Genomic DNA, 20,606 nt, shown 5'->3' with positions numbered 1-20,606 from the left:
AGCCTCCAGCACACTCACACAAACACGTGAACTTGTAGAGCATCTGGCGATCTGTTTGCAATTAGAAATAAGACCTAGAGAAGTTTATAGCTGATGTAAACACTCACAGCCTGTCCACCAGTGTGCATGTTTATACCTTTGTAGGTGTTCCACTTACCCGATTGACTATTCAAACGTGCTAAAAGAGATTCAACGTTCTCAATAAATCCATTTAAGTCTGAGGACTATCAGTAATTACATGTCATGTAGAGGTCAAAGGTCAATAAGGTCAGTAATTGGCTGCCTTTGCATTATGATAGACCGCTTGAGTGAGAAATTAAACACCTTTATTTGGTTTGGCTCACTTTCACTGGTGAAACTGTGAGGAGTGAACCAAACTCTGACCAAAACACACAACCCGCTATGATGGATGCTCATTTAAAACAGGCACTGTGGAGGACTTCTGCTTCTTGTTTCAGTTCAAACTGAAGTGAACCGCACCAGAGTCCACCTCCTTATTTATTCATTTTTTTAGGCAAACGAAGGCTCACTTTTATTTGTTTGTTTGTGGTTTCTTTCACACCTGAATCTGAAGGAACCAGCTCCAAAAGAGTCAAAACATACGTCTCCCATAAGGTTCACTGGACTGTGTTTTCCCCAAAATCATGGAATAAAACAGCAGAGCTCCTTTTAAGGTGTCAATTAAACATTACCTGAAAAAAGTAGAAAAGTTTAAAACTTTAGTTGGAAAGTGTCAGTTTGTCAGGAAAAGCCATGCATTTGAGATCACTTCCTTCAAGGATTGTTTACTTTGTTGTAAGAGAATCAGTTTGAGCCCATAATAATAAATTATCAGACATGGGGACATTTTCACATCACAGATCCTCATTTGATCTCAGCTCACCTGAACCCTGACAGAACAAATTTAGTTACTTTGTAATAAACTCTGATGCAATTTACTTATTTGCAGAGTCAAAAATCTCAATAATTGGTTCATCAAGGCTATTTTGGTAAATGAGCATCTGTCCAAATGGATTTCTCCTGTTGGTTAAGCTTGGTTTAATCTTTGAGTGAAGTGTTAGATCTATTTTTAAAATGTTCCAAGTGATCTTTTAACTATGATTATAACTAATATTTTCCTAATAAATACAATACTAGGACTATTTTTGGCCAAAATTAAAAACCTGTCGTTTTCTAGGACATAGTTTCTGCAGAGCGGCAGGAGTTCATTAGAAATTTGCGAGATAATTGGTGTGGAGCAATGCCGCCCCCTTTCCCTTCCCCTTTGCTGAGACCTCTATGCTTAAGTGGAGCAGAAAACTCACAAATACACTCTTTTTCTACCTCATTTTTTTAAAATCTGCTTCTGATTCACAATTATTTAAATAAAGAAATACTCAGAAATTGAATTTGGAGCTTAATTTTCTTTATTTATGACTTCCAAATGGAAAAAAAGCCACAAGAACATATTAAAAACACATTTTTTAACAGAGTGGATTTATAGATTTTACATTAGTAGTTAAATAAGCTTCTTTGATGCAAAACAGCTTGTAGTTGAAGCTCTAAAGCTGACCTGAAGAGAAACCCTGTGAACATAAGGACAGAATTAGAGCTGGACTGTGACAAATAAAGACTTTTCTGCTCTTTCTTTTTGACTTTCATTCATGCAAGATTTTAACACAGAGTGGTCCTTCTCTCCCTTTTTGAAACCACTGGAGTAAAAGAGTCATGCCAGCTCCAGGTTGTTGGTTTCAAACTTTTTTGCAAAGTTGTTTTTAACTCATCCTGGTGGTTGAAAGAGTGTTTTGTTTCCAAGGAAATATAATTTTTAAGCACGAACTTTAAAAATACTATCTTTCTTTTTCCATCTCCTATAAAGGAGGCGTTTGCTGAGAGGTAGTGAGAAAAAATGATGTATTTACTGCATGAATAGCAAATTTTTTTCGCTTTATCTGAAGGTGGTGGGGGTTTAAGTGAGGTAAGACGGTGAGCATCACGTCAACATGAAAAGAAGTCAAAGATGAGGAGGAGAAGGAGCCCAGCTGGTGACCAGACTTGTTCTAGTGAAGCGATTCTCTTCGTCCTCGCCAGGGAAGGGTTTTTCCTTAAAAAGAGAGGGACGGACGATGGCAGAAATATGTCTACGGAGGATGAGGAGGAGTGAGTTGAGAAGAGTTGGGGGGTAGTTCTGTGTTCTGGTCTCCCTTAAAACTGTGAGTCATAGAAAAGGAATGACCTTCCTCTAAATAAAAAAAAAAGAACAGAACCCGTCTTTGCCTCTTTACAATGTCGCCCTCTCGCTCCCTCACACTCATCATCTTTATTTCACTACTTTTTTAGCCTCCTACAAAGAGCATGTTAGTCTGATTTCTGCATAATTGGTTCCAGAATTTTAAACATCTCCACTCTGCAAATCCAGCTGTGGTTCATAAAAGCAGAAAAAATGCCTCATTTTGTGCAAACCTAAACAAAAAGAAACTCAGCTAAACAGACAGAAATTAAAGCATAAATCTAAAGGAAGATGTAATATAAATAACAGGCCTTATGTGCTGCTCTGTGACAGGGACAGTGAAAGGGATCCTTTCCATCTTTTCAGAAGAAGAATCTTAGAAGGAAATACCAAGAAATTACAATAAAACATTAGATAAGTTTGAACCAATCCCTGTTTATGCCTCCATTTTTCTCCAGATGTGTTTCGGTTCAGACAGGACAGCTGGGAGTTGTTATCTCGCTGCATCACACACGCATTCACAGACAAGACTATTCTAGCAAGCATTTTTATAGTCAAGTCCGTGCTTTAAATTCATGCAATTTCCACTGAGTTTAACGCCAAACAGGAACTTTCACATCTAAAAGTAAAATGTTGCTAAAATCCCCAAAAAACTCCAGCTTTAGCAAACAACAGGAAAAGGAAATTGCTTGAAAAAAATGCAAACAAGCCAAAAAAACCTGAATATGTTTCCTTCGCTTAATAGCTGAAACATACATTGATTGCATAGAAACGCTCAGGAAGATACGCCCATGCTAATGTACACTCTTCAAACAAACAATCTGATAACTGCATCTTTGAACCGACGTACAAGAGGCTCAGTGACAGGAAGCCATGCGTCACATGAAGCTCAGCACAGTGGGCCAAAAAACACAGAAAAAGAGACCAATATTTAATACAAAACATGTGCCCTATTGAGCAAGAGAGCACTGGATGGGTTCTTCTGTGGAAACATCCATCATTTATGTGGTAAACAATAAAAAATCCTGCTTATAATGATTTGAAGCTCATTTCTGACCCCAAAATAATCATTTCACTTTAAGGTTACAGTGCTTGAGGGCACTTCAACAGGTAAATTCTTGCTAAATGTGGGATGCACAGTCTGGACTAAAAGGCTGCACACATGCATGTAACTGCAGAACATACTACTCTACTTTAAATGCCTGTGTGTTTTTGTTTTACTTGTTTATTAGATTTTTTCATTCTGACTTTAAGAGCATATTTATGGTAATGTAATTCACCACCGCTCTTCTCCAGACAGAACCCTTTACACCCCAGAACTCCACTGTACTGACTGAGGAGCAGAAGTTGTTTCTTTTGGATCTTCCTTTATGTTCCTCTGAGGAGCTTATTACTGCTGGATTTTCAAGACCCACTCCAATGAAAACCATGTTTGTGGAGTCTTTAACATGGTCTTGTAGCATTTTTATTGTGATGGAGGACATATATTAAGAAAATTAAACAAAAAAGTTGTATTTCTGAGGATTTTTTTTATTTTTATTAAATGGTTGTGAATCAGGAGGAGATGGGAAAAAAGGTGTGATGTAATTCTCTGTGCGAGATGGACAGGTGTCTTCAAGAAGCTAACAACCTCATACAGATACATACAATTATGTGTCATATATCTCTTGCTGTTTGTTTTAAATAAAAAGAATCAAAGCTAAAAAACATTTTTTAAAGCTTTATGTTAGAATTTGAATGAAAACTATACAAATGGAGGTCGATGTTATTCCCACATTATTGTAAACAACCAATGTAATCTTATTTGCATGTTTAGAAACTTTTAGTAGAAGTGGCTAGTTCTAATCCTGATGCTAAAATTTTTTTTTTCTGATAAATGTTTCCTCCAGTCAGTGTGCTTCGCATGCAACTTTGTCATTTTCAATAAACTTGAAAATTAAGTTGTTTCCTCAAACACAACGATCCATCCTTCTAAATTATTGGCTTCTCTCCGTTTCTAAGAAGAAAACACAGCTGATTGTTTCAAAATGGAGACCCAGATGTTTGTGGAAAAAGTTTTCATTTTTAATTTCTAGAACTTCCTTTATTTTCTCAGCTGCAATTGCTTAAAATCACATCCAAAATGATCTTTTTTTTCTGAACCCTTTTTTAAAATTTCAGTCTAGCAACTGTTATGTAAAGAAAAGATGAAAGCGCAAATGAGCAGGAGCCAATGGAACGGTCAAAGTTTAAACGCCAAGATAATCATCACAATACGGCGCATCTGACAGCTGAAAGGTTTTCCTGGTTTCTGGAAAACATCAGAAAATTAAAATCTGGTTTATCCCCTTTAATCAGTGAATGTAGATCAAATGGAGACAACAATCCAATAAACACCAATAGATCAGACGACCACAAGCTTGTTGAGAATAACTTTCCTTTAAAAAAAATAAAGAAATGAGTCTGAGAACAAAAAAAGACAACATTCTTGGATTATAATTTAAATAAAAAAAAAAAGGTTTTAAAAAGCTAAAGATATGCCTTGGTTTTCTGAAAAAAATCAGAATTCAGTTGTTCTTCAACGTCCAAATAGTTTAGATTTAGATTGAAGTGAGACTAAAGTGTGGGTGACCACCTACAGGTCACCTGATGAACTTACCTGTCTCAAATAGGAAACATGTCCTGCTTCATAGTGCAGATCAATTAATATCAACAATTTGGGAGAAAAGGCTTCACAGGAGTCCAATGTCTCACTTCATACTCACCAGCAAATAATTAGACAAATAAAACACCCAAAAATCTACAAGTATTGACTCGAAAAAAGGATATTCTGTTGCTCATAAATATAAACGTAATTCGGAATTATGTTAAAGCTGGATATGTTGAGTAACACTTAAAAAAACCCAAAACGGATAAGATGGGTTAAAAATATGTCTTTAAATTTAACAAATCTGGGGGGGAAAAAAAAAAGTTCCGCCATATTAAGTTTCTTGGAAAATTACCAATGTATACTCGATTTTTTTTTTTTTTTTTTGAGAAAAGGATTCAAATATCAATAAAAAAGAACTGGGTCCTATTTCATAAAGGTTATACTTACCTTCTGATAAACTCTGAGCTTGAGGTTAATAAACTGCACATCTACCAATGCTGAGTATGTCTGTTCCAAAACACCTGAGAAGTATTAGTACCATCAACCTCCTGCTGGTTACCCAGAGGTAAGGCGTGTGCATGCTGGGAACACACAGACCTAATTAATTGATCACAGAAATCATGATCTCAGTGAAAGAAAGAAGAAACATGTAGCATATTTAAAGGGAATTTTTGGAGATTTTATTTTTTTGCAGGTTTATGAAGATTTTAACCCATTTTGATGAGAAAGAAATGTTCAGGATGTACAACCCCTCACTACAAACTTTTCATAATTTTCTCTTTTGTTTGAAATCTTAAAGTTCAATACTTTGTAGAAAAAATAAATCATGTATAAGAGAACAAAAGCAAAGATCTGCTACCGATTAAGGATTCATGTAAATTTGGCAAACTGAGCACATTCTTCTGGACACAACGGTTGTATTGACTGACAACGCTTTACAGCCAATCAGGAAGCAGTTACAACATTTTTTGTTTAAAAAAAGAAAAAAAAATAGAAGCATATTTTTGAATTAAAATCATAAAATCGTGTTTTCTGAGTTTTTAACATGAATTTGTGCCATTTTTCACTGGATTTTTTCTTTTTTCAATACTTACAGTAGCAGGGCTGCGAACGCTGGAAAATCTCCTTGAGACTCCACAGAGCTTCATGATGTGATCACGGAAATGCGAACGAAATCTAATTTGATCGCAGTTGTAAAGGATTGTAAATCAGTGAAAGAGCATTTTGATGTATGTTTTCATTGTTTTCCCAAGGATTCTGTTCTGAGAAACCAATGATTGAATGTATTGGTCACAGCAACGTCAATAAACGTTGGATAATTAGCTAAGAGAGTCTTTGGTGAACTGGAAGGAGAAAGAATCAGGCTTTTGGAGGAAGTTTGGTTCATGAAGCTCTTCACTTCCTCATGTCCTGAGCTGACATATGGATCAAAACCATACAGCTGGACATTACCGATAATGATTGACAGTTTTATGTAGCAGCGGTGAAGACTAACACTAGCGAGACACAGAGCTATCATAATCATATAGGAAGGATCTGGCTGCTCAGCTCCAAAAGCCACGCCCCCTCAGAGGAAATTTTGACAACAGAGCCTTCAGATCAACATAAAAATAGCTTTTTAAGATATTTAGTTTGTGGGATTTTGATTAAAAACTTCATAATCATAATAAAAACACTCCCTGATTTCAGCCAAAATCATGTGTCCTGAAAATCTGGCAAAATCTTCAAAGACCCACTCCAATGGAAATCATGTTTTTGGTGTTATAACCCTTGTGCTATCTTAAGGGGTCCAGGTGACCCCAGTCTTTCATTGACGTGTAATCTCTCCCATGCTGGACAAAGGTGGACAGGATTTCATGTCTGCTACAGACACCAGTAAAAATCAACAAGGTCTTGTGGGGTCTGGATGACCCCACTCCCAACGTCAACATACCCAGGATAGTACAAGGGTTAACATGTTCATGTGGTATTTTTCTCATAATGTCAGACATGTATAAAATAGTTAAAGATTAAAACTGTGTTTCTGAGTATTTCTTTATTCAAATCATTTCAAATTAGGAGTAGATGAAAACCTGCAGTTTGAAAAAGCTTGTGTTTGTGACGCAGTCACTGCCATGGGTGTGCCAAAGTCTCTCTTCTCTGCTACAATTCTGATGCATCCACTTGCAGACAAATAGATCCATTAATGTCTTCATTTTCCTCTTCTGAGCTACCATCTGCCTCAAAACTGTACGGCTGAATAGCTCTGATGTTGCTCACTTTTTTTGTTACGCTAATGTTTGCTTCAACTTGTGAGGTGCTAAAAGCTAGCGGGTGAGAGTTCAAGCAAAGGAATGATGGGAAATGATGGCATCAAACTTCCCCGCCAATAGTCCCACCCACAAACCAGAATCATATTTCTAATGAGCTCCTGCTACACTGCAGAAAATATGCCTAAAAAAGCTTCAAAGGCTTTTTGATTTTGGGTAAAAACTGCATAACTACAAGACTACAGGGAACTATTTTACAATAGAAAAAAATAGTTTGAGTTGGACTTTAAATCTGGAAACGATTGGTATTTTCCCATTGGTTTTAACACACTGTGTAAATACCTTTTTCCTTTATAGAGATACAGTTTCCAAGTGTCAGTATGTGTGAACAAAATACCAGACAGACATAGTAGTGTAGCAACCTTTATTGAAGGAGCTCTTACAACTCTACTGGATCTGTGCATCTCCAGCTCAAAACACTGGGATAGGCTGGAACAGGGATGTATAGCACCACAGGTGACAAGACAATTTAGTTTCTGTCTAAACCACTGATGACAAAAATAATGCAAAATCATGTGAACAACATTGTTTGGACATAAAGCTAAGCTAAGATTGATCTTGAATTGGTACTGATCAAGTTATAAATTTGGCCAAACCACTTGAACCTAAATGTCCAAATAGGGAGTGCTCGCTAGGATTGTGTGTGCATTAGGGGGTCATAAGCCACTTTACATTTTTTCCCCCAAGCTAAGCCTTGACAGATGTTTTCCTACCCCATAAATGAAGAACAAAAATCTGTGTGTGTGCATACTCGTCTGTGTATAGTTGTGAGGACAGCCTCTGGAAACCCTAAATGAGTGCGGGGACACTTGAGATTGCGGGGACATTTTACCATGTTTTCCCAAATATTACTTTTTTTAAGAGTTATGGCTTGTTTTTTTTAGTGCTAGAGCAGAGTTAGCGTTTGTGTAAGGTAGGCAATCGTGTTGGTGTAGGTTTGGGTAAAGGACTAGGAACTAGCTAGGAACTGCACTGCGTCAACTGCAACCAAAGACAGACCTGTGCGCCTGTATAAGCATGCATGTCCTTGTGTTTTGAGTGAAGCTTCTCTGCAGCACCATTGACAAAAAGCAGGTTTCTGTCAGTCTGACCCCTGAATGAGTGTTTATGGAACAACCTTCCAAGTATTCACACACACACATACACAGATGTACATCTGGGATTTACATGGACACAGACCCAAACATTTTGGGGCCCATAGTCTTTATTGATACCAGCTAATGTACCGATGGGTTTGTCTTAACATCTGCCTGATGTCACACCCTGACTTCAGTGCTGTGTTGGTGATCTAACAATGTTTTAAAAAAATAAAACAAAAATAAAATATATTCAGAAAGGAGTCTTATGGTTTAAAAAATCAAAAAGCTGCAGGAAGAAATTAGTAGATTTGGTTTCACACCAGTTGTTTCTTGCAGACATCATTTAAAACAAGTAAAAAAAGATTTAAAAGTGTGTCCATGCTATGCCTTCAACAGATTCCCTGGAATAGAACAAGTTATAGTTCTGGGAAAGCAAGGAAGTAAATTCTGTGAGCTTTGTTGTACCTGAAGTGGTTCTTAAAAGCAACTAGAGAGGGATAAAAAGAAGCAGAACACCTGAGTTGAAATCAGCCCAGAGAAAAAAGCTAGAAATAGACAATGACAGCGATGTTACTGAGGCCTCTTTGGTCTCGAAAGAAATAACACAGAGTTAAGATCTGTTGGGTTCTGGCACACAGACACAGATTGTCTGCCAGGGAAAATAAACTGAATGTAAAATAGTCTGCAAAGATATTCACATTTGTCTGCCAAATAATCTTTTGTTGTTGTATGATCCTTCTGAAATTTGAGTGTATGTTAAAAGAGTGAGATGGAATATTTGTTTGTGGGGCCATAAAGGTAAGGCACTGGTTTTGTTTTCTAACATTACATTTAGGACAAGGAGACTCTGCGGGTCACCGTTTGGTAGAAAACCCCCCGAACAAGAGAAGGGTAATCTGGGACTCGGAACAGGTGTCGTTGGGCATAGGAGATATCGTACTGCCGCCCCCTGCTCACCAGCAAGCGAAGGTTGCCTTCGTTGACATGGCTGCCGGCTGCAATGACATAGAGCTCAATGCCTGCGTCTGCCAAATCCCGAACACGCTTCTCCAAGACGGGCACAGTGATACCCTGAGACCTGCCGTCAGAGAACAGCACCACCTTCTTCTTGACTCCCGCTGCACTCCTTCGTAAAGTCCTGACTGCCAGTTCCATTGCCTCCAGAACGTTGGTACCGTCGTTTTCAAATGCTGCTTTCTCAATGCGAGCAGAAAGCAGGGGCATATCCTCCATGAGCTCTTGTTCCAGACGTGCGGTGCGGCTGTACTGCCCCAGGGCCACTCTCACTTTAACATTTCGCTTCCTCTCTGCATTCAAGAAGCGATCTACCAAGCGGTGGACGAAGGTCTTGCTTATCTCAAAGTTCTTCTGGCCCACACTGGCTGAGCTGTCCATCATGACCAAAATGTCAGTCGGATCAGAGAAAGAAACTGAAAGACAAACAGTCAAAACTTCAGATGTTGTTGCAATACAGCAAAAGAACATTTGTACACACAGTGTGTTTAAATTGCCCAGCGGCTGTGAGCATTTAGACTGATTTTTCCATTGTTTGGTTTGTTTTACCAGCTCATTAAATAGCACTGTGAGCCAATATGACAAAGAAAATTTATATAAAGGATAAAAAACAGATTTCTTTCTCTTGGAGCCAATGCCAACCATATTAATAAATCAAACTAATAGGGCGGGGGCTGCTTTACCTCCTGGGTTGGAATCTGAATTCCAGCCCTATAATATCTGCATCCAATCAAGACCTCAAACTTATAACATCCAGCATTTGAAAACAAATGGAATTCCAAATTCAAATATCAGTGGTTCTAACGTGACCTAACACAAATATCCATTCATCCGTTTGCAGATCTTTTTCAGGATCATGGGGCCACTAGAGTCAACCCAGCTACTTTTGGGCAAAAGTGGGGTAAACCCAGAGAATGTAGCCAGTCCGTAATAGGACAACACAAATGTCATTTAAGCAAAAATAAACATAAATAAACAAAAAACAAAATGCATACTTGGACATTTGTAGTCTGGGCAGTTCTTCTCTGCAAAAGACATCAATGAGAGACAATTAGGGTCAATTAAGCTCAACAAAAAGTAACACAAAAACAGTGACTTTGTATTGTAAAGCACTTCAGTACCTTGGCAGATCTTGGATGTGAGATTCTGCAGGAAGTTGTCATCTAGCAACTCAGCAAAGTCCTCCAGCACAAAGGAAAAGCCTGGTTTGGGGTCGTCCTTGCACACCAGAGAGTCGAGCTGCTCAGAGTTGGGTTGACGACCTGAGTAGTCTTTCACTCCCAAACCACCAACCTGAGAACATGAAGGGGATTGTTGAGGTGAGCCACCATAAGGCCATCAGACATCCATTCATGAGGGACATTGCACTAACCTGGACACCTTTCCCACACAGGGTGGTGAGTGGAACCGTGTCCCTGATGATGTCAGAGCGTCCATCCGTGAGGACCAGAACCACTTTGTTGTCTTTCCTCATGAAGCTGATTGTGTTGTTCAGGGCAAAACTTAGAGCCTCGCCGGTGTATGTGGCCTCAGCCAGCCAGTTCAATTCTCTTACTGCCCTGCAAACATAAAATGAAACATTATCATCAACATGAAAGAAGCTTGTAATATTCCTAAAAAATGCTTTGGTTTTTTTATTACTTTGTGGATTCTTTTAGCTTCCTTTTCAATGTTTTACATCATTAGTTGTATTAAAAAAAAATACTGTTTTTTTAATAATGTAAACCTTTTTTATAATAAAATACCTTTTGTTTTTTTTGCATACATTGTCACCTTTTTTATCTGCTGACTTTAACATTTCGTCTGTTGCAAATAAATTAACATTAGTTGACATTTTTGCTTACACAAACTACACAAGCCAACAGAAAATACTCTCAAAAACTTAGAAATCATCATCTGTATGTCATTGACGAGTTTGACTAAATATTGCTCATAAAATTAATATAAACATGAATGAACAGACATATGCTTGTTTTATTGTTCTTTCAAATATGCAAAATATCTACGTATCTGCAGTTGATAGCATTGCTATACAATGGGTGCTTCTTTTAAACTTAAGTTAATGAAGTTTCTAATGTTGCTAATGTGTAACATGTTACAAACAGCTTCTAGTTGTGCATGTAGTTAACACAGTGTGACTGACTGATGGACTTATAGAAGTTCAAAACTATATGATCCATTGCCTTATATTCCAGTGTGCTCTATAGCGCAGAAGATGTTGTATTTATTGTAAAACTTAAGACATTTTGTGTTACTTAAGGAATGATCAGAGTTGAGTGTGTCATTATCTCTGCTTTGCTGATTAAAGATAATTATGTGAGCAAGTAACTTTTTTAACCTCTATTTAACCCTAGAACACTTTTGGTATAAAAAGTTACACCATCACTTTTTCTGGGTATTTTTTACCCGATATAATACACCCAATAAAAAGCATTTGTCCTAAAAAATAAATCAAAATATGACAACACATGATAAATTAGCTTTCTTTGATTTTCAACTGTGGTTTATGTAAGAAACTGGAAAATATGAGCCTAAGAAGATCCTAAAAACGTGCTTGAAAATGACTAAAAAATTAGGAATTTGAGAACAAAAAATTCCTAAAAAACTATATAATGATACTGGAGACTTGGTCTCTGGTCCACCCATTCCTGGGACATTTATGACTTTACCCAGGGAATGGCACTCAGACAAATTCAATGTATTGGAAATCATGTAATTACTTTTGCTAGGGTGAAAATTACCCAGCAATAGTGCTCTATAGGGTTAACGAGGTGAGCTAGTAATAAGAACATGTCCCTATTTACAATAACAACCTGGGTATAGTATACCTGTGAAAAATAATAAATTGTCATTCACAATACTTGGATGGTTTAAAGTAAAAGAAACAAAACTGTCAACTCTGTAGTGCACGAGTGAGGACTCACTGCTTGAAGTCTGTGAGATTGCTGGTTAGTCTGACAACTTCTTGGGCTTTAGATCCACTGTACTGGACCACACTCACGGTAGACTGGTCCACTGCAAACTGCAAAGAAAAAAACCCTCATTATGAGCGGGCACGTTATTCAACTGCGTGTATTACGTCTACGGGCCATGTGTTTTTTCCTTATTCTGTGTCAACATTTCTGCTCCCCACCCATACTGACTAATTGCACCCATACTGTGGAAGAGCAGAGTCACCGGAGAGACATAAGAGTCCAGTCCAAAACACAAGACAATTTTCACACTTTCTATTTTTAAGAATGCTGCTTCTCATTTTGTAACGCCCCAGAAAAAAAAAAAAAAAGAAAAAGCTCCTGTGGAATTTCTGATAAACATCTCACTCCACAAAGGTCAAAGAGCTGTCTGATGGAACACAACTATCATTCCTTCTAGACAAACAACTCCCATCTCATGCGTGTTACATGGTGTTGGTCAAATACAACAGAACAAACATATTTTGTGGATTTTTTCACATATTGCGCCATAAGCTTACTAATGGGAAATATTCTTTACTGGTTCAGTAATAAGCTTGTTATTTTAAGACATCAGAAAAGAAAAACAAAAACAGAAAATCAAATGTTATAAATATGTGTTAAATTTAATCTTACCTATATTTTAATTATCATGTATGGGATTGTTCTTGCACAATCACTGACTGTCAGTGTATGAGTGCCCTGTCTGTACAGAAGGCTGTTTCTCACTTTTTATAGAGAAAAATGACACAAATTAAGTAAAAAAATAATACAGCCACATTTGCTAAAGCATTTTAATGATCAGAAGAGTGATAAGAAAACATATTTTATTTAAAAGAAAAATTTATTTTGAGAAAAATGTATGGATGGTAAGCATCTGTCCATTAATTTCCTCGAGTTTTGATTTTTTTTTTTTCTCAAATTAACCTATTTTTTTAAATAATGCTGATTTAAAAAACAGGCAAGCAGGTGGACAGAACAGACATAACAGAATCCTTTTTATAATATAAGGGCCATCATCTCTTAAAATATATGATATTATCCTGCCTACATGTTTACCGTATTTTTTGGAGTATAAGCTACGTTTCTTGGCATAGTAGGGCAAGTTATACATAGGTGCAACTTTTATTTGATTTAAAAAAACAATAGCAATGACTGCTAGAGAGAACTGTAAGTGTTTGTATCAGTATTTGCTACTGACAGCAATGCAGAAGAAGAAGCACCACTCAGTCTTATGCTTAGTCTTGGCGAAATAGTTCCAAAGTGACACAGAACAAAGAATTCAATGGATTTATTGATTTGAAGTGATAAAGAGTTTAGTTGATTCGTTTGCATGTTCTCTATGGTATTTTAATCTGAATAATTATTCCTAAATTGCACTAATGTACTAGACATCTTTTCAATTCTTCCTGTTTCATGAATCTAAATAGGCATCAGTGTGTTATGCTAGTGAAGCGTGCATGCATTCAGTCTAATATTATCTATCTATGGTTTGCCTTTTAAGATTAAATTTTCGTTTTTCTTTACCATATTTTGTTAAATAATTTTCTCACAAGTGTGACTTAAACTCCAATTTATATAAGATTATAGTTCTTCTTTATTGTATATTTTTTGGCTGTTGCGACTTATACTCAGGAGAAAATGGCACTTAAATCTCTTGAATCCAAAAATCATACAGGGCGAATCTGAAATCTTCACCCACCCCCTCAGCGTCTGCATTTTCAGTTTGAACACAAACAGACATGAAAATCCCAGTTTAGACCATTGAACTCAGAAATTATGTTTTACCAACATCAGGGCAGATGGAAGATTGAAGAAGATAGTCACCTTGACTTGGTGGTTTTTAATCAGCCTGTCAATAACGGTGATAATGAAGTCTTTGGCGAGGGCAAAATTCGTGAGACCAATACTCTCTGAGCTGTCCACAATGAAAGCCAGGTCCACAGGTGCGCACTTGCACTCTAAAAGTCAAACATATAAAACAGGTGAGTGTCGTCTTCAAAGATCCTCATAGGAGAAAAATGACTGTGGCTGCAAACTTACCACAACATGCTACCAGATGAGAAAAAAGAGGCGTTAAAAAAAGGAAAATACAAGTTAGTTACTTTTTATGGGCACAAAGACATAACTTGACCTTTTTTTATTTTAATTGTACGTTTGGGTTAAAGTTGCATAGAGTTTTGGGAGAAGCTCTGTCTATTGGAGGGCAACTTCATTATAGAAATTGAACTTTTCACTTACAGCAGAGCTTCATGATGATATCCAGAATTTCACATTCCTGTTGAGAAAAGTGTAGTACAGATTAAGAATAGTGCAGTGGTGTCACGTCACATTCAAACACTTGCCAACACTGATTTTATTCCTCAGAAGTCCTGGAGCAGTCGTGGGTCTTAACGTTGAGGAAATTAGATGTGAGCTTCTGGACTGAACACACAGTATCAGAGTCAGATTCAAAAGCGCAGCCTCAAGGAGGGATTAAGTGTGCTGAGTTTCACTGTCTGACCCGGTGCCTAAAATAATGTCAATAGTTCATCGTGAATGGGTCGACTCTTTTACACTTACATCTGCGCCTGGTGGTCCAGGCGGCCCTGGAGGACCCTGAGGAGAAGCAGAGAACAAGAATAGAGGACAGTGACTCATCTCTCTTGATAGATGTTCATGTTTGCCTTCTTGACAGAAAAAGTATGTCTGGTTTGACTTCAAGAAGACGGGGCCAACGGTGGAAGAGTCATTCTGTTTGAACTGGAACTAAGATGTGGGGGTTTCTTAAGAAAAAAACCCGAAAAAAACCACTGCAACGGCAAACCAGATTCCCACACTAACAGAACCCACATCCACACCCACACAGTTCTGCGTGTGCACTTTCAGCAACACAATTTGAATCTGCTGCAGGATTTTTGTTTTGTCACTCAGCTGCAGGAGAAGAAGCATCTGTTTCTTTTTAATGCACACTAAAACTCAGGTTAGGCACATTCTTTTCTTTGTGCTTAGAGCGCACAAGCAAACAAATTCTCAGTTAGAGTTGTCAGAAAAGAAGGAAGACTCCGCCGCTAATTGCAGAGGAAAAAAGCCACCCCAAGAACACATGACGCAAACTGGTTACACTAAAGTATGAAGCACAAATTCGGGCCAGAGGAGATGCAACGACAGGAAGAAAAGTAAAGAGGAAGAGCAGGAAAACGAGGAAAAGGGTGATCAAATCCAGAGTTTTACTGTATTTAGATGGAAAACAATGTTCTCTGAAAACATATTCTGAAATTGCAAACTATGACCATACTGGCAAGTTGTGTCTCGTTTGTATTCGGAGGTAACTCTTATTCCTATTAGATACATAATTAACATGAAACTAAAACAATCAGAGTTCATGCCTTAGACACATGCACCCGTATGGATGTTGTGGTTTTTGGGTTGTATGGGCTGTAGAGAGTCATAGGCAGGAGTGACCACATCTTGAAGAGAGCATGTGTCTTGCAGCTCTCTTGAGGTTCATGTGGCAACCTCAAGGAACGGCATGAAAATGGAACATACAATTATCACGCGTGTGGTCAGTGAAGTATTTGTAACGATAATATTAACGCACTTATGGCGTACACGTGGTCTTTTTGTACGGTGCCCTTACGCCACACTCCTGTCATTGGCAAGGTGCGGGTATTGGCTCCTTATTGACCAGCCGTTCGATGCTCACAGGATGTCTTCACAAACTGCACTCTGATTATTTATTTCCTTAATTCCAGCAGGCTGCAAGAATGGAACATGCAAGAAGCACATACTTATATTCAGCAAGGTTCAGGGCGAAGGGTTGAACAAATGAAAAATTCATATGACGTGCCAGCATCTCACCCATTGACATAACTGGAGATGGACAAAACAAGGCTGTGACACCCCCAATAGAAAACGCCTTATCTCTGGTTCCAACCATTGACATGAATATTAATGGACTGAGCAACCCCTCCCTAGACAGTTATTTCTCAGTCATTTTATTAGTCAAATAACCATTCTTGCTCTGATGCTTTCTTATTAACACGTTCTTTAAAATCCTATTTTTTTTAAGATATTTTTTCTTTATTACCAGTTATTGAAGTTATCAACTGACCAATCGGATGCCTCAGTAAAAGCATGTGGTGCCCACTGCCCCCGCCTGAAACGTTTGACTGACATATTTTCCCGAGCCGCTTTCAGTGGGAGGGGTGTGTCCTTCGGACAAGCCGGAACAAGCTCACTCGTGATTGGCGACAGTAGTTCCTCTAAATACGCGACTCAGACCGACTTAGACTAATTGGTGTCTAGGAGTGGCGGTTGTAATATGGTGGTAGACGAATCAGGAAGTGACAGCGAAGGCTCTGGCCTGATTTTGTGAAGGCTGGAGGGATTGCATTTCCTATGGGGGACCTTAACAATTGCTATATCCAGTGCTTCTAAACACTATGGTTCCAACAAAATTAAGTCAATTCAGTAGCCATTTTTCTGCACTACGGATTTCCCCATTTGGAACAGATGACGTTAGTAAGCAGTGATTGGTTTGAGAATCTGTCAAACCCTTTGAACGTTTGAAGGGGGGCCAGCCGGCAGCACTAGTTTTTATTGAGGCATCTAATTAGCCACTTTAACTTGAATAACTTGCAATAAAGAAAATGTATCATGAAAAAATTGGTTTATCAAGAACATGTTAAAAAGAGACACCAGAGCAAGAATGGTTATTCTGACAGAAATCTATGGGATTTCTGGGACCATCGGGTACTTCCTATTTGGAACGCGAGGGGGAGGGGATGATCCGTCCAGTTCTCTCTATGTACTGTCTATGATCTCACCTACTTCACTCTTACTTACTCTTTGGTGCTAGCTATGACTTGTTGCTCACACCATTTCTGTGAAAACAAATTTGTACAAACATTTTTGTCCTAGAACCTCACCAAGAGGTCTATGATCCTGATATTTTGTGAGTACCACCTGCTTATGACTGACAGATTCACCTATTTTTGTCCACAGATGGCCCGTATCCACTTGTGATTTTAAAAAATATGCAATAGAAGTTGTAAAAAGTCATTTTTTAAGTTAAGTTTAAGTTATGAACATCTTTCAGCAGTAATCTGTTTGACATGTTAGCTTACATGCAAATTTACATCACAAACATACACAAGTTACAAAATCCCTTCTTACCGGTTTTCCCTCGGGGCCTCTGTGACCTTTGGCCCCTTTTGATCCAGGAGGTCCCCCTTCAGTGTTCTGCAGGAAGAAGAACAAAGGTTTAGGTAAAAACAGACCAATTTAATATCTTTTGAAACTACAAATGACAAGAACGTCGACAGTCAAGTGAGGAATTATGAGTGACAGCATGAAGCATTGTGCAACAACTCAACACCTGTGTCCTGCGCACTGGTCTCTTAGTGATGTTTCCCTCTGGACTGTTTGGTCCACAACAGAAATGATTTCTTCAAATACTATAAACCAAAAGTATTCTCTGAAATTAAGAGTCTTATAAGTGAACCTTGGTGTGGTTCAATACAGTGTGAATGCAATTAGACCAAGAGGAACTAAGACGCAAAAGTAAACTATAGATAGACTTTTTGAGTCTGATAAAGCACAAATTATAAACAAAATGTAAATTGTGCGATTAGTTGTTGTGATTTGGACAAAAGCGCATACAAAGTATATCAGTCAGACAAATTGTAGGACAAGTTGCTTTTTGTTTTATTTCTTAACCATAATATTGTGTTGAGGTCAAAATTGACCCATTTTCACACTTGAAAATGGGTCAATTTTGACCTCAACACAATATAAGTGTTAAATGTCTTTGTTCACAATGCACATAAATCTGTACCAAAACAATAATTATGTGAAAACATCCAGAGGTAACAACTAGAAAAGGTGAAATTACAATAACCGGGATTGGAGATGTTCTAAAACTCCATCCATCATTTTCTTAACCCACAGCATTCCTTTCATGATTACATCCCTTCTGGGGTTATGGGAGGTATAATTAAAAAAATAAAATAAAAGAAGAACAAAAACTATGAAAATAGTCATACAATATAAAATAGCTATGAATTTATGTTTTTGAGTAAAACGAAGAATGGTTTGGCCAAATTTGCTCATTTATCAGTAAATATAAATGTATTTGAAATCCAAAGTGTGATGTTAGAAGTCTGTAATGAAGACAAATGAAGAGTAGTCAAAGAGAAAAACATGATTAATGTTTTTAACATAACATAAAACTGCATTAAAATGACCAAATGTATAGATCATGCACTATGAAACTATGCACGTATAGAAAGTAAATAATTAGGAACTAAAATGCCAAATTATTTGGTTTCTACACACTGTACAAACAGAAAAAAATGAGTTAATCAGCACATGGGTGATTTAAGGTAAATGATTGGTCTTTCTCATAGCTTCAGCTTGACCAAGACATAATTTTATCCTGTTTTCAGTCACTCCGGCTGGTCCTAAAATGATTTTAAATAGAAGCAGACAGCTGTAGGGGAGCAGAGCTGCAGCAGAAACAGCAGCAGCTGCTCTTTGATCCGTGTCTGAGACAGCAAATCTTTACACCATAAATCAATTAGGGGAAAATAATGCACCATTTTAAATTTCTAGGTTCCCATGAAGTTCTTTTTTGACTTTAAAGAAATGTGGTCTGAGAAAGAAAGCAGGGTGCTGCAAAAAATTACATAGCCAAAACATTTGCAGATTGTGAGCAGACTTGACTGAATAATCATTTTAAAAAAAAGCATTTTTCAAAAACAACAAGCTAACTCTGCACTATCTTGAAAGGTAGCTGCTACGTGTGCAGTATGAAACAGAAACTCAAGAAATCTTTCAAGTGAAAACAGGAAACTCCTCCTTATGGGGGTCATAAATTATTCTTGCTCTTTGATTTGAACCAAAAACCAGGCAGACCAGCAGATGTGCATTTCTGCAGCACAAGCGCATGCTGGTGACAGAGGGAGCAGGTAATGTCAACCACCTGGACGCTACGGCTTACAAACCAAACGTCATGTCAGTTTTCAAGAAAAGCGCACACACACTTCATAAAGATCCATTACATGTGGTTCAGCTTACTGCCCATGTCGACTTCAAACACCTCAGAATAAATAAATAAATAAAAAAAAGACGATGTGACATCATCCACTGTTCCCCAAAAACACACATCCCTACCTTGGCTTTTTAGTGTCACATTTAATGACTCACAGCAAGATGTTTACTCTTTTCAAATCGTGTAAAATGTCTTTCCAAAGTGTGTTAGCTAAACTGAACAGGCAGGCAAGTGGAAGAATTTGTCTTCACTTTAGTCCTATATGAAACGTCTTGAGTAAAAAAAAAAAAACAAGCATCCCTTTTGTTTGAGTGGGTAATTTAACTGCTTACAGAATAAAAAAAAATAAACACTGGAAAAGATTTGAATAGATTTCACGTCTTCATAAATAGATTAAGGCTGATTGAACAGGGCAGCAGAAGATGAAGATTTTTAAAATCTACATGAGAATGAGTGCAAGACATCATCCTCGGCATAACTGATTACATCAACAATGAAAAAGGAGCAATAGACCTGTATATAAATAAATATATATATATATATATATATATATATATATGGCAGGACAAAGAATTAAAAAAATAAAGAAAATGGAGGAAGGCTATTTTCTAGAATCACAAAAAATCCCCCAAAACAATGTTTTATGCAGAAAGACAGAAATTGATGATAATATTTTATTATTGGTATTAACTGTATGTCATCGATACAGTGACATCTCTTGTTAAAATACAATTAACTCTTTATTTATAGGAATAAAAAATGCTATTCAATTCCTTTTTAAGTTTTTAACTAATATTTTTTTAAAATAAAGAAGAAATAATTGATTTTTCTGTTTCTGGGTAACTTAAAAAGAAAATGTGTTGAAGATTAACAGAGATTCTATTGAGTTTAGCCTTAAAACTGATACAACTTATACAGAAACACATTGTTTATGTAAAGCACATGGAAAGGCCCACTAAAAATAATCATGCTTATTAATTAGAAGATAATGGCCAAATTTGTTGACAACCAAAGTAACGGTAATATGAAGCCCTAAATAGCAGATTAGCTAAATGTGTTTTAGCACTGTTTGCAAAGTTATTGTGCAAGTTTGAGGATTAGTTTTATAATTGTACAACTACAGTTCTCTTAAATGATAGAAGTAAAAGTGAAGTTTTGGAATTATTAATAGATTATATTCATGTACATCTTTATTAAGCAACTAGTATTGTGCAGAATTATTTTGCAACTCAATAAAAAATAAAGATTTTCCCAAACAAAGAATCTTTTCTGAAATAAAAAAAAACTTTTTCAATAACAGTCACAAGCCTTCCATTCATAGTCGGTCAGTTTCTTGATCTGGTCATAATCAAATGTTGTGCAGCTGAGACTTCGACCTCCTA

At 37.2% G+C, this 20,606-nt stretch overlaps 1 protein-coding gene across 1 annotated transcript in view; it reads right to left on the bottom strand.

Moving 5' to 3' along the window:
* Positions 1–7,494: 7,494 nt before the first annotated feature.
* Positions 7,495–20,606, bottom strand: part of col6a1 (collagen, type VI, alpha 1) — a 34,783-nt gene continuing 21,671 nt past the window's right edge. Inside the window, exons 26-35 of the mRNA XM_024274144.2 lie at positions 17,349–17,414; positions 14,754–14,789; positions 14,433–14,469; positions 14,235–14,243; positions 14,019–14,152; positions 12,165–12,262; positions 10,613–10,799; positions 10,362–10,533; positions 10,236–10,265; positions 7,495–9,656 (exon numbers count right to left, since the gene is read on the bottom strand). Coding sequence (XP_024129912.1) covers positions 9,058–9,656; positions 10,236–10,265; positions 10,362–10,533; positions 10,613–10,799; positions 12,165–12,262; positions 14,019–14,152; positions 14,235–14,243; positions 14,433–14,469; positions 14,754–14,789; positions 17,349–17,414 — 1,368 coding nt within the window. The 3' untranslated portion in view covers positions 7,495–9,057. The remainder of the gene's footprint in view (positions 9,657–10,235; positions 10,266–10,361; positions 10,534–10,612; positions 10,800–12,164; positions 12,263–14,018; positions 14,153–14,234; positions 14,244–14,432; positions 14,470–14,753; positions 14,790–17,348; positions 17,415–20,606) is intronic.

This window comes from Oryzias melastigma, linkage group LG17 (assembly GCF_002922805.2).
Source record: "Oryzias melastigma strain HK-1 linkage group LG17, ASM292280v2, whole genome shotgun sequence".
Lineage (NCBI taxonomy): Eukaryota > Metazoa > Chordata > Actinopteri > Beloniformes > Adrianichthyidae > Oryzias > Oryzias melastigma.
This window is presented reverse-complemented; position numbering and strand designations above follow the sequence as displayed.